Here is a 16,058-nt window from a genome sequence, read left to right as displayed (position 1 = left end):
TGGTAAATAGTCAGGTAAGATAAGGTAAATAAGTAACATCTACAATGAAAGCACCGGGAAACCACATGAACATGAAGATCTCCTAGGACATAAATATCAATCAACCATCTACCAATCTGGCAAATATCTCAAAGGAAGAAAAAAAGCCAGAAAGAGAATCAAATAACGACCCCAAAAAGGAATATATAGATCAAACGACATCGTACATAAATTGATTCGCTTTCTTGGTTTCCTTTCTTTTTTCATTCTTCGTATATTTGTACTGCCCTTTTCTTTTGAGCACGGTGTGGAGGGAAAATGTAGGGGTTCGGGGAAAAGAGGCCTGCTGCTCGTGATTAACATATCATTTGATCCATAAATTCACGACATCATATCATAATACAGTTTTCTCTCGACATTTTTCTGGACTATTATTGGAAATTGTTGGAAAAGCCTATGTGGCTGTACCCGGGAGCTTGGTCGGGTCGCACCATGCCAGGAGACATTCCGATGGGGTAACTGATCGGTTGCACTGGTTGTACAGGCTGCACAGGCTGCACTGACTGAGCTTGTTGTACCGATTGAGCTTGCTGTGCTTGTGTTTGATGTGCTTGCTGTCCTGGTTGCGCTTGGTGCGCTTGGTGTGCTTGTGGTGGTCGAGGAGTATGACTGCCAGGGTCTGACGGGTGTCTGGGGTGAGGAACATAGTTCTCAAAACGCGGATCTGATGACGGCCCGGTGAACCCAGGATTCCAGCTCTGGTTCCAGCTCCCCATTGCCAGGTGCAGAGCGCTGGGATCGCGTGACCACCAGTCCTGACTTTCTTCCACTAGGTTTTCCGGCGTTTCAAAGCTAGTAGGAGATGAGTCTGAGGTGGGAGCGATGCTCTGCCCAGACCCCATAGCGCCAACGTGTGATTCATTCGAGCTATACCAAGCGTTGTGCTGGGATAGTGGGACAGGCTGCAGCGGGCCATAAGTATGTGTTAATGGTCTCAGATATGTTGGTTCTGGGAGTGGTACATCTGTCCGAGCGATCTGAGCGCTGGCGGCCCGATGAGCAGTGCGCATAGCCGAAACAGTGTCCGCCATCGATACTCCTCCAGGGTATCGAGAGGTTGCACCTCCCATCGAGGATTGCGGAGCTGAAACAGAAAATCCGCCGTGCTCATTCACAGCCGCAAGCCTCTCCTCAGGTGTCGTTAACGGGTGGGAGGTGGGTGGTGGAGCTACAGGAGAGGGTATGTCGGAATTGGACGGAGACGACGCCTGATCCCATGACCCCCAAGAGCCCCATTTTTCATGTGTCTGTTCGAATATGACCGCAGCCTCGCTAGGGGGTGTTACCTGCCACTTATTGGCAGATATTTCGAGAATTCGCAGTGTGCGCCTGGCGCAAAGCCAGCTCTCCCCCATCTCTTCCAGGTGCCGGAGGCCATGAACAAAATCTCTCTGAGCGTTCTTCTCGGGCATGTTGAGTAAGTGAATAGTACAAGCTGTGTGTGCGATATAAACCGCGATGTTGCAAATATGTTTGAAGCCATAGGTGCGTTTGTAAACTCGAAGCAATTTGGAGATAGCGGAGGCGGCCTGCGTGCATAATTTACGAGGTGAAGCATAGGCGGGAAGAGGGGAGTTGGCTCTCGTGTATTTGAGAAAGGGTCGATATAGGTGTATAAAAAGTAATTGGTAAAACATGCTGCATGACCGTTAGCTCTGGATATCTTGGATGATAAACGACAAGGCAATGAATGACGTACTGCATGAGAAGGGCTTGAGGAAGCTGCCCTTCCTTTGGCTCCAACTCCGTCGGTAATTCTCGTTTCCAAGCTACCAGCTTCGTATGAATATCGGAGAGTTTTTTCACTTCAGCCTGTTTGGAAAGAGGTCGTTCCCTGGGCGTGGGGTCGTAGAAGAATATAAGAACATTTCCACTGATTTCACAAAGTTTGGAAATTTGCAACGCCACCGTCCTCGTTCGCGATGGCTGTGCAGTTTCGCGAATCGCTCCAGTGTCGGTGTAGGAAGACCAGAGTCCAGCTTCCTCGTTGGGCAGAATTTCCATCTTTGGGATGCTCACACTGGATGTCGGCAACTGGGGTTGGCGGCCAAGGTAATTGGACCAGCACCTATATGTAAAGCGAGGTTAGACAGGTACTCAACAAACATCAGAACGCTGGGAACGGTAGGGGTTACAAACTTGTCAATAAGGAAGCAGCCCCAGAATGTGACTCGCCGCGCATCGAGTTCCTCTTCGTCAAGGTTGCGTGCTCCAAAGGTGGCCGAGTCAAAATTTAAGCCCAGGTCCAACGCCATGCGAAAACTCATTCCACTGTAAACCCAGCCCTTGCCTTCGCGCCCGCACCCTGCCTCTCGGACAGACATGAGGGCGAGCGCTTGGACCGTACAGAGTTTGGCGTTGACGTGTTCGTCGTTCTCCAGGACCAGCCGTTTAGCCTCCTTGAAGAAATGGTCTCCCGCCGTCGCCGAATTCTCGGGATCTTCTCGTACCCCATCCCAGGTGCTAAAATGACAGCCTAGGGCCAGCATCGCATTGACTAACAATGACGAACAATACTGGCTGGAAACCCCGCGAACATAATCCCGATAGAAGAGATCCTTGGAAAGCGTGGTGAAAAAGGGGTAGTGCCATGTAAAGTACATGGTCAGGAGGTGGCTGATCAGCTGTTCGTCGCTGGTTACTCTGGTCCACTTGGTGACAGAACGATCTTGTGCCTGGTTTAGCTCATTGTCATCCACCGATGGGTTAAACTCATACAGCTCGGAGCCGGGCGGTAAAAAGATCAGATTCGATGTGCCACCGATAAGCTTGCGAGAGCCATCCAGCATCAATTCACTCATCTTGCCCGCCAGCTCGGATTCAAACTGATCTGCCGGTGACGGGGCCTCATCCCCGCCAAGCACGGTATCCCCATTGGTCGCTATTGAATCTTTCTGCTCGCCTATGATCGACTGGGCAACGTCCTCCAAGTTGTCGCAAGCGCGGATCTGTCGTACCAGCTCAAAGGCATCCTCCTCTTCGTAGTTCAACAAGGCCTGGATCAGAGTCAGAAGCGTTGTGTTTTTGGTTCTTAGCGTGTCGGTGTCCTTCTTATATACGCCCTTCCGGCGGTGATCGGAATTGGGGTCGTAGACACCTGGGAGTGGGATTAACTAAACGGACTCGGCCGCATGTCACAGGAGAAAGGCAGCACGTACACGTCGTATGGTAAACGGAAGAACAGGCCGCACAGCTCGGTAGGTTGCCGTCGCACTGGAAGCATAAGTTAGACCTATGCGATCAAATAGAAAGGGGTGAAGGTTCATCTACTTTGGACTTTCTCCTTCGACAAGCGATACAAGCCGTGCTGACACAACGTCTTTTCGAGGCCGGGCCCTCATTCGGGTTTGGCGTCTGGGTTCTCGTCGACGCCTTCCCTCGCGAGGGTTTGTTTGCAGCTCCCGGGTCCATCCCCGGGGGGTTCTCCGCCGAAGTTTCCTCCATCACTGTCGAGTCCACCGAGAAACGATCGAGGAAAGTCCGGATTTAGAACGAAGCATGCTTATAGGGAAAGCGTTCGAGCAAATGAGGTGAAGGAAAGCCCGCGGCGACCTTTTTGCGACAAGTAGGCGCGAGACGACGCATAGACTACGGTATCAACTGCATAAATTCTATGACGATGACAGGCGCATTAGTTACTAGGGCGCACGGCGGCTATAGGGAGGGGGCGCGGGGGGACATTACTGACACAGTTGCATAACAAGCATGCATGAGAGGACGAACGACGGGGTCACTGAACCTCAATACTTGGACAGGCAACGACGAACCAGCGAATGGGATCAGAATCGAATATCAAAACCTGTTCCCCAGAGCTTCGATGACCCGCTAAGTGGAGGCGGGGGGAGCCGCTGATGGTGATAGAGGAATGGCAAGGAGCCGGTCAGCGGGGGCCAGAAGGCGATAAGAAGCCGGATTATCAGATCGGTGATTGGGCAACGGTGATGAGGCAATCTAAGGCCAGACGCCTAGCACTCAGCAAGCTGTAGGTACTCCGGGGTAGATTTTGAAGATCTCCTGGCAGCCTCTCTCCGAGGGGGATATTTTGGTTGGAAGGCAAATCTCCCGCGGGCGAGAACCGCGCAGTGCGGCTGACTAAGCGGTCACGCCTGAGGAATCCGGAGTCAATCATGAGAATATCGAGGTTGCTACTCCGTATCTCTGGCTCTACATATCATACACGGTAGAGGATGCAATCATACAGGTATCTAAAGGGACTATTCGTTCTCTGTACCCCGTACATGATCTGGATCAGGAGTGATAGGTCAGATTCAGACTATCGAACGCATCTCGGTCCAACTGCATTATCACTCCATTGACCAGAGGCTAGAGAGGCAGAAACAGGGTCTTAAACTAGTTGACCTAACCGTCCTACGGAGTACTATGCGCACACTTGTGTACCTATGCTTGTGCAGTGTCCCTTGTACAGAAGGTGCAAACCCTAGCCCTAGAGGAATAGGGCAAATGGGACATAACTGCACGGAAGAAGAAGAGTAATGAGAATTATCAAAGAGAAACACCCGTTACCGCTTTTTCCGACACAAATCCACTGCACAGAGACTTTTTACGGCAGATTCTCCATCGCAGTGAAGACAACTCGGCCAAAGTCCACCCAAGTCCACCCAACGCAAGCGATTATTAATGCCGGATGGGTCGTGCCTCCACCGCCTGCTGTTTCCTGCCCGTTGTTACCTAACACTAAAGGTAATAATACGTGGGTAAGGTACTGTACTGCCAGCGGTAACGGGGTGCCCTTACTGTCTTGGGACTTCATCGGAGCTGACCGCCTCCCAGCCACGCCTCACACCGCCTGTCATTCTGGATTGGGAGTCCACTTGGCATCTGCCGGGACCCGATTATCGCTATTATTATTCTTTTATTCGATTATTCTTCCTTTTCCTTATCGACCATTTTAGCTTTCTTTCCTCTCCCAATCCTCCCAACTTTACAACTCTTGAGGTCATTCTTCGCCCCCCCCCCTCCCGGCTGACTTTCACTCTTGCTTCCCTTTCTTCGTTTCCTTCTTCCTCTTTTCCTTGATCGGTGTCCCGTCCTTTACTGAGGTACCACTCCGTTGGTTATCCTTTATCCGCCGACTCGCGTGCCTGCATACGCATCCGGGCGGCTTCCCGCATTGGGTCTTCTTTGGGCTTCCGCTGGTCTGGGATCGACTGCCAACACATCTCCTCCATTATTATTACTTATTTATTCCGATCCCTCCTCCGTGGAAGTTTCCGTCGAAGACGTCCTCTCTCTTCTTCGGTCTCTTCTTTACTATCCATGTATCTCGTCCAGACTCTTGATCAGAGTGCCTCGTCAGGCCTAGGCCGTCTTATCAGTGATACTACTCCGACTACTCCGACCACTACTCCATCCACCACGACCGGCAGCATATCGTATTATGCTCATATCCTGTAAAGATGATGGTTCCTAGGGCTTTTCTCTTTACCTCTGTGCCGTCGTCGTATCCTTCCTGGAAACATGGCAAGCGAAATCAACCCTCGTCCAAGTCCGCCGCAGACTTCGTTGCCTCCCCTGACGTCTCCGGCCTCGATTTCCCCGATAAGGATGCGCCAGAAGCGATACAAACCAGTCCGGTTGTCATCCCCCCCAAACGCTCTCCTCGCACCGCATCAGCTCGTCCTGAGACAGGCAACAAAAGCCCGCGGACTCCTAGAAACTCCAAGACCGCCCGCAGACCTTCGTCGCTCGCCTCGATTCTGGAAGCCACGGCGATCCCAGTTCCTCGACGCAAGTGGTCGTCAACCCGAGAGTCTCGCAAATTACCTCGAGGCGACCATGTGCAGGATTTTAGCCGATTGTTGATGGACGGGGTGGAGGAGAGTGGGAACACCGCGCTCGACCTCCTCCTCAGCCCTCCCGAAGGGAATGATCGATCCGCGATGGAAAGCGACTGTGCCAGCGAGTTCTCTAATCGCTCCCTATCTCTCGAATCTACTCCGTCGCTCGATCACGACATAGAGTCACCGTCGAGCTACTCGCTGTCGCTCACGCCTTCTAGCCAGCGCAGTCCCTCGGAGCGACGATGTCGTCGCTGGTCGCAATCCGAGAATTGCGCATTCGACCATCCTTTGCTGGACAACGACTCTTCTGATCTCGAGACGGAGGAGGCTGTTGTTGAGCCCCGATTGACGACTGCGGATTCGAACTGCTCAAAGCCTCCGGCGCCCCGGTCATTTCCACGCTTCGGATCTACATTTAAATCCAACCTAACGGCTTCGCTGCGGGCTATTAAGTCTGCAGCCCAAACGGTTTCCACCTTCGCCTCGCCGTCGGTCCAACCCGACGACTTCCTGACACGATCCTTATTTACGATTACCCCTGAGATGACGGACGACCGTCGGCCTCCGCCCATGAAGGAGCCGCCGTCGCCGGCACTACGACGCTACCTCAACCCGATCACCGCCTCACCTGCGGAGATGTATGCCTATCACGACCATCCGCATGAATCGCTCGATCCCCGAAATTGCCCCGTCTCCGTTCAAATGCAAACGTATCATCGATCCAGCAAACGAGGCAGCCGGAAGAGCGGTTTTCATCTCATTGGCTCGGAGGGTCGCGACCGACAAGTCCATCGGTTCGATCCAGAGGTTCCCCCGATGACACGTCAGCGCGAGCCCCGAGAGAACAGTGATTTCCTGCGCATGGTCGTTCTCGAAATGAACATGCGACGCAGCGGCAAGCTCCGGGATGACATCCCGACTCGGGCTCGTGTGTGCCTTCCGCCTCGCAAGGGATCCCAGACCCGATTCACGCCTTACGATGACTACGAAGAAATAGAAGAGAATTCTATTCCGTCTAGATGGGTCGGAATTCCCGCAGTCTAAAGACGGTCAGGCCACTTTCTGTTTTTTTTTTTTTTCATTTATGATCTCTTTCTTTAGCCCCTTTTTTTTTCTAACTTTCTCAAATTGTCTTTTGCTTTTGCTTTTTTTTTCTCTTCTTTTTTCTCTTTCTATCTTCTGTACATATCTGCCCCTTTTTCTTTTTCTTGTCCTTTTTTTTCCCCTTTCATTTAACTGGTCCCAAGCATGTAGAAGAGCCAAGAGAAGCGGGCGCAAGGCGTTATTTTTGGGGAACTACAAGCGGAACTTCCACAGGAGTGGAAGAAACATTCTTTGTCGATTCCTTACATCATCTATCTTACTAGCGGCCAGGGGCACACCTGACAAGCAATAACACTGCAATACATCGTCATTATTACAGACTTCCATTCCACTCCCCTTCCCGTCGTCCCGTCTGGGGAACACGTATTACACCATCGTGCGTTGCTGGGAAGATCTCGGTCGGTCGGTCGGTCGGTCGGTCCTTCGGTTAGGTTGTGAGGACGTCATCACGCGACATGTCTCCGTCCCTATGTATTACACTGTATGTATGGATCTAAGAGTAGGACAAGACATAGGTAGGACATAGCGGAGGTAAGATCATGGCTATTATTAAGTAGGCCAAGAATTGATGTGGTATATTCTATTACTCCTTGCCTTACGGTGTACGGAGGACCCCGTACTCTGCTGGTTAGTTACTAGTTCTTACTTCTGGGTGTTGTGTTTCATGTACTCCGTACTTGTATGACTATACAATTGTGCAGACTACAGAGTACCTAAAAAGGGGGTTAAGGGGGTTAATTTACCCATTTGGGCAGAAAGGGAATGTCGGGAAGACATCCGATCGATTCCTCTGTAGATAGATAGATAGATACGAACTACGGGGTAAAAGTACCTAGGTAGATAAGACCCAGTATCAATATAACACAACCAAACACACCAATAATAGAACAACCTCACAGGCGCCGTATGCATCGCGATATAGATGGATAGATTATGGATAGATTATGGATAGATAGTGGGTAGATAGTGGGTAGATAGGTGGGTAGTATCCGGAAACCGGCGGGTAAACATAATTTGTCTACTCTGAGAAATTAAATAATAATAATCAGGATAGATATGACTGTCAGATCATCCATCCATCACTTTCCTGTCAGCTTCCTCTGTCATCCCCGTGACTCGGGAAAGTCAGAGGCAACTAATAAACAGGTCTTCGACGAGATCACACAGACACAGCCCTGACTGCGGTCCGTTGTCCGAGACAAATTACTACCCTACCTATCTAGGCACTGAACCTACACATAGTGAACTTAGGCGCCTGTTTACGACCAGACGCAGCAGGTCTTTATCTCTGTCCAATCGAAGTAGGTTACACGAAGAGGAGAAAGGACTCTCTGTGATAGTTCATTTTTCGTAGGCGCTGGGACCTGTTTTTATTCTCGAACTAGGATTCATTTCTCTTGGATGATCCTGGTTCCTGCTGGGAGATGACGCCTCGTGCCCGTATTTGGGCAGAGTTGCAGATGCCGATAAGGGATCGTAGGCTGACCTGTCATATCGGTGCTGATTCATTTATTTGAGGGGGTGGGGTGTGGGGTATCTGAGTATGATGACTATGGACAAGATAAAATTAACTATACTATACTATCCGGAGTAGGTAGTGATCTCGCTAACTACTATCGGAGCAGAGACGAGCGGGTGGTGAGGGGTGGGGAGTGTTAATACTATGTAGGGTGGTACTGGTCATGATTCATAATTGACGTGGATATTTTCCTGGTCGCTTTTCTTTTTCCTTTCCCCCTCTGATCCTAGGAAGAGGTCATACTAGGGGGAAACCCTGTAATCAATCAATGGGGTTAGAGAGATCGTCACCAGTGTGTATATGCTTAGAAGCCGATGACTTACGTTCTTCGTCCAAGAGGGTGTGTTGCTTCCAGCTTTCTTCGATCCATTCGACGGTGACGACATGAGGCAGTTTCTTGCGGTGCGTCGTCGACAGTGATTCTCGAATCAGGCGAATGTCTGATGCTGGGGTGTCTGGGTCCACAATGATGTGTGTGATGGTCCGATCGCTGGAAGAGTCTGCAACGATCGCTTCTGCAAATCGGGCTGTGTTTTTTGCCAGCTGGAGACGGTACGGATGACTGGCGTCATTTTGCTTGGTCGAGTGGAAGTGGAATGTCAGGCCTCTGAACAGCCATCCCCATGGCACCTCCCATCCGGAGTTTACATTCTCCTGGATATTTTCGTGGAGCTTTCTCTCGGCGTTAGTATCTCGGGGGAGGTCAAATGCGTGGTCTTTAGTCATTTGCTCTAGGATCTAAATGTCTTGTGAGCACTGGGGACATGACGAGGCTTAGGTATTGGTATTTACCTCGCTGAGTTCTTCGCGAGTGACGTCGCGCGCATAGCTATCATTGAATCGATCAACATTGCTAGCAACTTCTTCTTGCTTCTCGGGGGTGGCGTGGAACATGTGTCTAGATATGATTTAGCAGACAGTCCGTCACGGTAGAGAGAAGGTACAAACCGCGGCTCCAGCGGAAGCAGAAAGTCTGGAAGTCCTGCATCAATCACGTTCTGGTGGACGCAATCCAAGATCCACGATGGACGGACGATGTTGGTGTTCTTTTTCTGCACGGCAGCTACCTTGACCGTTCCTGCTCAAGAGTCAGTCTGTTGCTGCGCTCTGGGACATCACATTTTTCTTACTTCTGTCTGCAATGCATATGGTGTTTGGGGCGGCGTTGTCTTTCTGGAAGAAGCTGGCCCCGTTCGCCTTGACCAGCTGCTCCAACTCCGATTTGGTCTTCTTGTCACGGGTGTTTGAATCCGTCAAAATATCTAGTCTACGTTAGCAGAAAGTGACAGGCGGGTGGATGTGCAACACACAGAAATTGAGTCCCTTGAAGATCTCTCCAGATGGCACGGCATATTCGACTTCTGCCTCCTTCTCATCGTACCCGGCAATAGCAATCGGCTTTTTGGTAACTTTCTTGGTCCGTTTCCGGCGGGAATTGTCAACATCAAACACCTTCTCTTGGTGTTCCTGTTCGACGTTCGATTTGAGATCCAGAAACTCTTGCACTGAAAGGGCACTCTTCCAGTTCTTGTCCATCCGCAGTTTCTTGAATCGAGGGAAACGTAGCGTCAGCCCGATTCGGAACTGATCACTGATAGAGACCGAGGCCGCTTTGACACACAGGACAACCGAGTCTTCCGGCTTGATCCACATATCAGGACGCTCATATTGAGCGTCGCCGCCCGCTAATTCGATGTACATCGTCGGCGGCTTTTTGTGATTCCAGTCGGTCCATTTGCCGTCCGTATGGTGCCGAATGTTGGCATAATCGGTGGCATTGAACCCTCCACCAACTTTACAAAATGAGTAGCACTTCGTCGGACTCGCGCCTTGTGATGAACTAGCCCCGTCGACTCGTAATCCACACAGGAAGCTCGAAAGAGCGCCGCCCCGATGACCACTTCCATAGTAACCTCCGATGACGACGAGATCCAGTGACTCTCCAAATTCGGTCATGTACTCCGGCTTGACTTTCATCCAGTCGTCGTGCCTTTCATTCAGACGATAAGGTGATCGGGGATTTTTGAGCACCAGGCCCTCAGAAGCTTCTGCGACTACTTTCCTGAGTGCCGTTTCAATCTCGGCCTTGCCAGTTGCTTCCTCGTAGGGGTGAATCTCAAATCTGCGATGAACAGATTTGATACATTTCTGTAGCGCGTTGCGACGGTCACGAAGCGTATATCGCGTAATATCTCGCCCATTAAGATATAGAAGATCGAAGATGCGGAACAGTGGCCGGGCCCCGTTCGAGAACGGGTTTCTTTGCTCCGCCAACGCGGCTGTCTTGAGGGTGCCGAACGGCGCTGGTGCATCTTGCTCGGGATCCCAGGTGATCATCTCGCCGTCCAAGATCACACTATTGACACCGTCGGCAAACGCATCGGTCAAGTATCTTGTCAAGGCCCCGTTCTCATCGTGTATACCATTACCATAGAGATATGTGTAATCTTTCGCCTTTCTTGACCAGAAGCCGAATTTCCTTCCTCCCGGGACTGAACCGTCAGAGTCCATGTGCAACTGCATGCGCTCCCCATCAAGCTTTTCCTCAATCCAAAACACCGGATCCTCCTCGGTCGGCTTCATTCGACTGATCATCCGATCCAGCGAATGCATCTGAAATTGAGCTAGCTGTGGCTGGTAGCACTGCATCAACGCGATCCCCTTATCTTCGGCGTCCAGTCGTATATTGGGATCATGCAGTTCCCAACACACGCGCCGAAGACTGCTGGAGATACTGTAGAGGTTCTCCGCATCCGGGTGCCAGACATTGAACAGGGTCCGCTCCGTCGCGCCGACCTTCATCTGCCGGAGGATGATGCGGATCAACCACATGAGCTCTTCGGGATTCATGCGGCGATAAAACTCCGCCAAAATCGGCTGCTGATCTTCCTCCTTGAACGCCGTCGAGAGCTGATCCAGCCGCTCATTCACCTCCTCGATCGTTATGCTCCCGACCTCCGTCCGCATCGGCCGCTTGGAAATCACATCGTAGCACCGTCCCGCGAAATCGCCCGCCATACTATGCGCGCTCACCTGGCCCGGCAGTTTCCAATTCAAGAGATTGAACCCGTCCTCGGAGTTCTTGTCGATTTTCATGATCTTCACCAGCATCTTTCCGATCACCTTCTCCTTGATCCCGTACATCGCTCGATCGCGATCCTTGTCCGGAAGTATCAGCCGGAACGCGGGGTATATGTCATCGCCGACTTCCTTGCGCCACCGCGAGATAAACCGCTCGATCACATCGCGTCGTCGTTCCAGGGGATTGAGGTTCGCTGAGGACTGGCCATGAGGGCCGACTTTTCGACGCGGACCCGCGGCGCCGGCGGGTTTCTTTTTGATGTCACTGAGAGGGTTGAATAGGGATTGGAAGAGCTCGTGGAAAGGGAGTGTCGAGGCATGGTTTCGTGGTCGGTTGGGAAATCTGCAATAGAAATGAAATGCGCATGGTCAGTTACTAGTCGATCATCAGGAGGGTACTGGTAATAACACCGCTGAAGAATTACTTTTCATCTAGCTCGGGCTCATGTTTGGAGGTGCCATCGCGCTCCATCACTTCGTCTGAATCCATGTATACTGGAGATTAGTCCTGGACATAGGCGATCGAGTATTGATAGAACAGTTGGTCATATCAGTGAGAGACCCGGAGCGGAACTCAATGGGCGATATTTGTACTCGGTGGCTTCAAGATGCGCAACACTAGGCTGCAGCAGGCACCGATAAGATAGCTGGCGGCCATGTGACATCATTCCGCCCTTTTGGGAATGGCGCCTTGGTGTTCTCCGTTTATCTTGAACAGTGAAGAAACTTATTACTCTTTGCTTATTTTTTTCTTTCTGCGTGCGCTTGCTTGTGAAGTACCTTTGAACAAGAGAGAATCAGTATAAACATTATATCTATTCACTAATTTACTACGCTAGTCAGCTGAGACATCGCCTCGGCGAGTTTGGCTAATGTCAGCATGAATTGCTTCGATATCCCCCACGAATTGATGCCCGCAAGGATCGCACACCCAGCCCGCAGGATTCTCTTCGGTCCATCAGGGCCGCAAATATCCCCCACGCCAGCAATGGTTCCTCTCATGACCTGACCTTCACGAACAAACATTTGGACTAGCTCGTCGTTGCAAGGGCGATCCAGTTGAACGGAACTCGGCTCATTGGACGGTCTGCGCATTGATCCGGCATAAGAACCACTGGCTTCAGGCGGCACCTGGGGATGGCAGAGGCCGTAGGCCCAGAGAGTGAGGATCGCAAGGAAGGCGGCCACAGGCTCGTGGAACGCATTGGTCGAATATCGTTGGGTGTGCCACAGGGATGCACCCGCATGGATAACCGCAAGACGCGCTTTGTATTGGTCGTGCTTGATCCATCGCTGTATGTAATGCCACTCGATGGCTTGTTGTCTCTCATTCCAGTGGACCTTCCCCGTCGCTAGGGAGGTGGCCAAGGATCGTATTTCATGAAAGGGGGCGAGTAGCACAATTCGGGCTTCATGAAGATGCAAAACGGTCGGATGCTCAAACCCTCCTGACTTGGCGATGATACTATTTGCCGTCCAATGAAGAATGTCTAGGCAGTCGCAGGCACTATTTCGCCACTTTGAATATGAAGGGATACCCGGGAGCCACACAGATCCCGTTGGAATTGCCGCTTCTCGCGATTGTTTCTTTGCGGTCGGGTTCCAGAACGACAAGGGGCGACGAAAATAGTCGCCAACCTCCCACATTCGATGATAGAGTGCGTGAATCAGAAGAATATGACTGAACTCTCCCATACTAGGAACCAGTCTCTTTTCAATGTACATGATCAAGACGGCATCGTAGAGAGAAAAGCGTCCTCGACCTGGAGGACCAAACAGTTAGACAGAATTTGTGAAACCAGGACAATGTACATACCCAAAGCCTTATCATAAATCTGTTTCCAGGCTCCGGCCGACTTCGCTTGCCAAAGGCTTTCATGTGAGGGAAGGGGAGCAAGGCCATCGTCAAGAGAAAGTAATGGACGGGCATCAAAATGGTACGTCAGTGTACAGTCCAGAAGCTGACATGGTATGTTAGGATCTCGCGGTGATTTGGCGGGTATTGAATCACTCCTACCCAGATCAAGTAGCCTGTCCGTCTTTTCAATTCATCCTCAACCCAAACAGTCCATTGTTGCTCCACAGGGTTCCCGGTTGAGAAGAGTCCCGATTGGGTCGAGGAACATAATAAATCCTCCTTGGTTGCGAGATCAACTAAGCTCCCAAAATTACTAAGTGCGTTTCGTTTGGCATGTTCATTACTGCCGTGAAGTAACCCGATGTGATTGAGTGTTGATACTTGAATAAGCCAAAGAGGAGTCTGACTGGCGCAGCTTTTCTCCTTCTATCATGTGAAAAACGTTAGCTATAAAGTGGCCACTGCTTGTCGCATTGCGATAATCCTACCTCCACGGTGATCGCTCGCCGGAGAAATTCATGAAATGCTGCACTAGATGCCTCTTGTCCAGCAAAATCCACAAGATGGCATCCTATTGCCGACACTGCTAGAGTCAATAGCCAATGGCATTTGTTTGGGTCGAAAGTAGGGGCGTGAAGAATAGGATACACCGCATGAAAAGAACCAAAGTAATGTTGTATGAAATTGGAGAGCGTATTCGAGGCAGGAAATCTTTCGGACTCAAACTTTGGGTAAAGAATATTTTCCGAGCAACACAGTTCTGTGAAGCATCCGCGAATTTTATCGTATGTGGAGGGTTCGATCAGATAATCAGAAACATGCTCGCCGGAAGTAAAGTTTTCTGTCTCTTCGAACACAGGGAAAGAAAAACCCAGTGCATCGCCAGTTTGTTGTGATCGGGTTATGATGTCGGCAAACTCCGTAGAATGTACATCACAGGAATTCTGTCTCCGCCTATACTTTGAAAGCCTGGCGCCATCACTCTCTATGTAGTGATCTGCCGAGCGCTTGGTAGCACTAGATTCCAGGTTTGATGGCGTTGACGATATAGAAGTCGATAGTGAAGACGAATGACCGGTATTTTGTCTGTAATTTTCATTACTTGCCATAACTGGTCCTAAGGACACATTTCCCATTGGTGATTGGGAGACATTCTCAGGTAAGGCTGAGCTATTATTCATGTTGATGACTGGAGGTAGCCATGGCGTTCGACCCCAAGGGCTGTCAAGGGCTGCCGATTGCAACGAATGCGATGACGCAGCAGGTCTTTCATTGGCAGGATCTTGCAGCAAATCACTTGGAAGCCAATTAATGGTGGAAAACATGGACTGGTCCAGGAAAGAGGGCGCGAGGCCCAGCGGTACCTGCGAACTGGTCCCTGCTGTCGTGATATCCACATGAGGGGTGGAGCCTGTCACTCCCGGCGGAAAACTGCCCATGTGAGAGCTGGTTGAAAGCCTGTGACCATCCGAAAGTGTACTTCGATCTTCTGATATGGGTAACTGTGGATATGCGCGCTGGACCTCTAGCGCAGGGTATGGCTGTAAGGAAAATCGGCGTCCGTCTGCTGGTTCACTCGCCAGACTCAAACTTTCGGCTTGAGAAGGTCTCCGGGCATTTTGAATGTCGCTTTGCTGTATTCTGGAAAAGGTATACGGGTTGCGTTCGGCCGCAACAGTGGAAGGCGGGCTGAGGCCACTTATATTTGAAAGTTGCAGTTGGAATTGGCCGACCTGGTACTCAGGAGGCCGATGTGAAGGATTTGACCCAGTCTGGCTGTGAGAAACATCTTCTTCCATCCTCGAAGATGTAGCGCTGAAAGCATGCATTGATGAACGGTTGTCCTTGTCCAGGACCCCATCGGCGGGCGCATCCTTTCGCGCTTTTACCTTAGACCGCCTCTCCGTTGGGTACTGACATTCGAGAGATCGGTTCTCGCAGCGGACACACGGGGAGCCCCCACTACAACGAACTCGTGCTACCGCACATTTGAAGCATGCTCGAAAGGTCTTGACTGTGATACGATGGGTGCGGTCTTTTCCGCCGTCGGTTCCCACGGTATGGTGACTCAACTCATGGCGGTGAAGAGTGTCACTGGGACATCGAATTAACTGTCAGGTCAACGGGTCAATTGATAATTAGAAAGGACACATACGTTCGTGAAAAGTGCCGACCGCATTGTGCGCATTCAAAAGGTTTCTCTTTGGTGTGACTACGAAAGTGTCGCTTCAAGTGCTCAGGCCGCCGGAAGGTACTCTGACAGATTGAGCACTTCGTTTGACCGGTGGTGACTGAATTAGGCTGCGCGTCACGGTCATCGTCGGTAGGGCCCTCGGGATGTGTCTCGTCGGCTTCATGGCGGCTTGCAACTTCTATATGAATGTCGCGGTTAATTTAGACGACCCCCAGTACTTTGTCTTTTTCCCACGTCTCCCACCAGTAGAACAGAACACACGGGTCTAGTTGGTAGTCATACCTAAGCCCGCATCGCTCTTGTCCGGCGACATGGCGTCTCATGGACGATAAATTCTGGGGATGTTGGACAGAGGAAGTTGGCATGGCAGCGAGAATCGCATGGGAGTAGAAAAGGGAAAGGGAAGGAAAGATCCCAGACGGAGCGCGAAGAGTATATCACGATCTGATGTGTAGCACGGTC

General features: G+C 51.0%; 3 protein-coding genes across 3 annotated transcripts; 1 reads left to right on the top strand and 2 right to left on the bottom strand.

Annotated features, from left to right (window-relative positions):
• Positions 1 to 410: 410 nt before the first annotated feature.
• Positions 411 to 3,483, bottom strand: KD926_009607 (putative C6 transcription factor (NirA); the record flags this gene model as incomplete). The annotated part of the gene is made up of 5 exons (XM_053095381.1): positions 411 to 1,677; positions 1,739 to 2,107; positions 2,179 to 3,136; positions 3,198 to 3,252; positions 3,310 to 3,483. 5 exons carry the CDS (start codon positions 3,481 to 3,483, stop codon positions 411 to 413), a joined length of 2,823 nt encoding a protein of 940 aa, XP_052960174.1.
• A 1,973-nt stretch (positions 3,484 to 5,456) lies between these two features.
• Positions 5,457 to 6,884, top strand: KD926_009606 (uncharacterized protein; the record flags this gene model as incomplete). Its single annotated transcript, XM_053095370.1, has 1 exon — positions 5,457 to 6,884. The coding sequence occupies one exon, from the start codon at positions 5,457 to 5,459 to the stop codon at positions 6,882 to 6,884; it is 1,428 nt and encodes a 475-aa protein (XP_052960173.1).
• A 1,840-nt stretch (positions 6,885 to 8,724) lies between these two features.
• KD926_009605 (DNA ligase (ATP) DNL4) lies at positions 8,725 to 15,909 on the bottom strand (the record flags this gene model as incomplete). The annotated part of the gene is made up of 13 exons (XM_053095358.1): positions 8,725 to 9,201; positions 9,256 to 9,361; positions 9,412 to 9,541; positions 9,594 to 9,725; positions 9,774 to 11,887; positions 11,970 to 12,024; positions 12,107 to 12,167; positions 12,376 to 13,307; positions 13,361 to 13,505; positions 13,562 to 13,828; positions 13,891 to 15,496; positions 15,558 to 15,774; positions 15,879 to 15,909. 13 exons carry the CDS (start codon positions 15,907 to 15,909, stop codon positions 8,725 to 8,727), a joined length of 6,273 nt encoding a protein of 2,090 aa, XP_052960172.1.
• Positions 15,910 to 16,058: the final 149 nt, after the last annotated feature.

Source organism: Aspergillus affinis (assembly GCF_023601865.1).
Source record: "Aspergillus affinis strain CMG 70 chromosome Unknown NODE_6_length_556011_cov_87_064024, whole genome shotgun sequence".
NCBI lineage: Eukaryota > Fungi > Ascomycota > Eurotiomycetes > Eurotiales > Aspergillaceae > Aspergillus > Aspergillus affinis.
The sequence above is the reverse complement of the archived record's forward strand: the minus strand, read 5'-3'. Positions and strand labels throughout refer to the sequence as shown.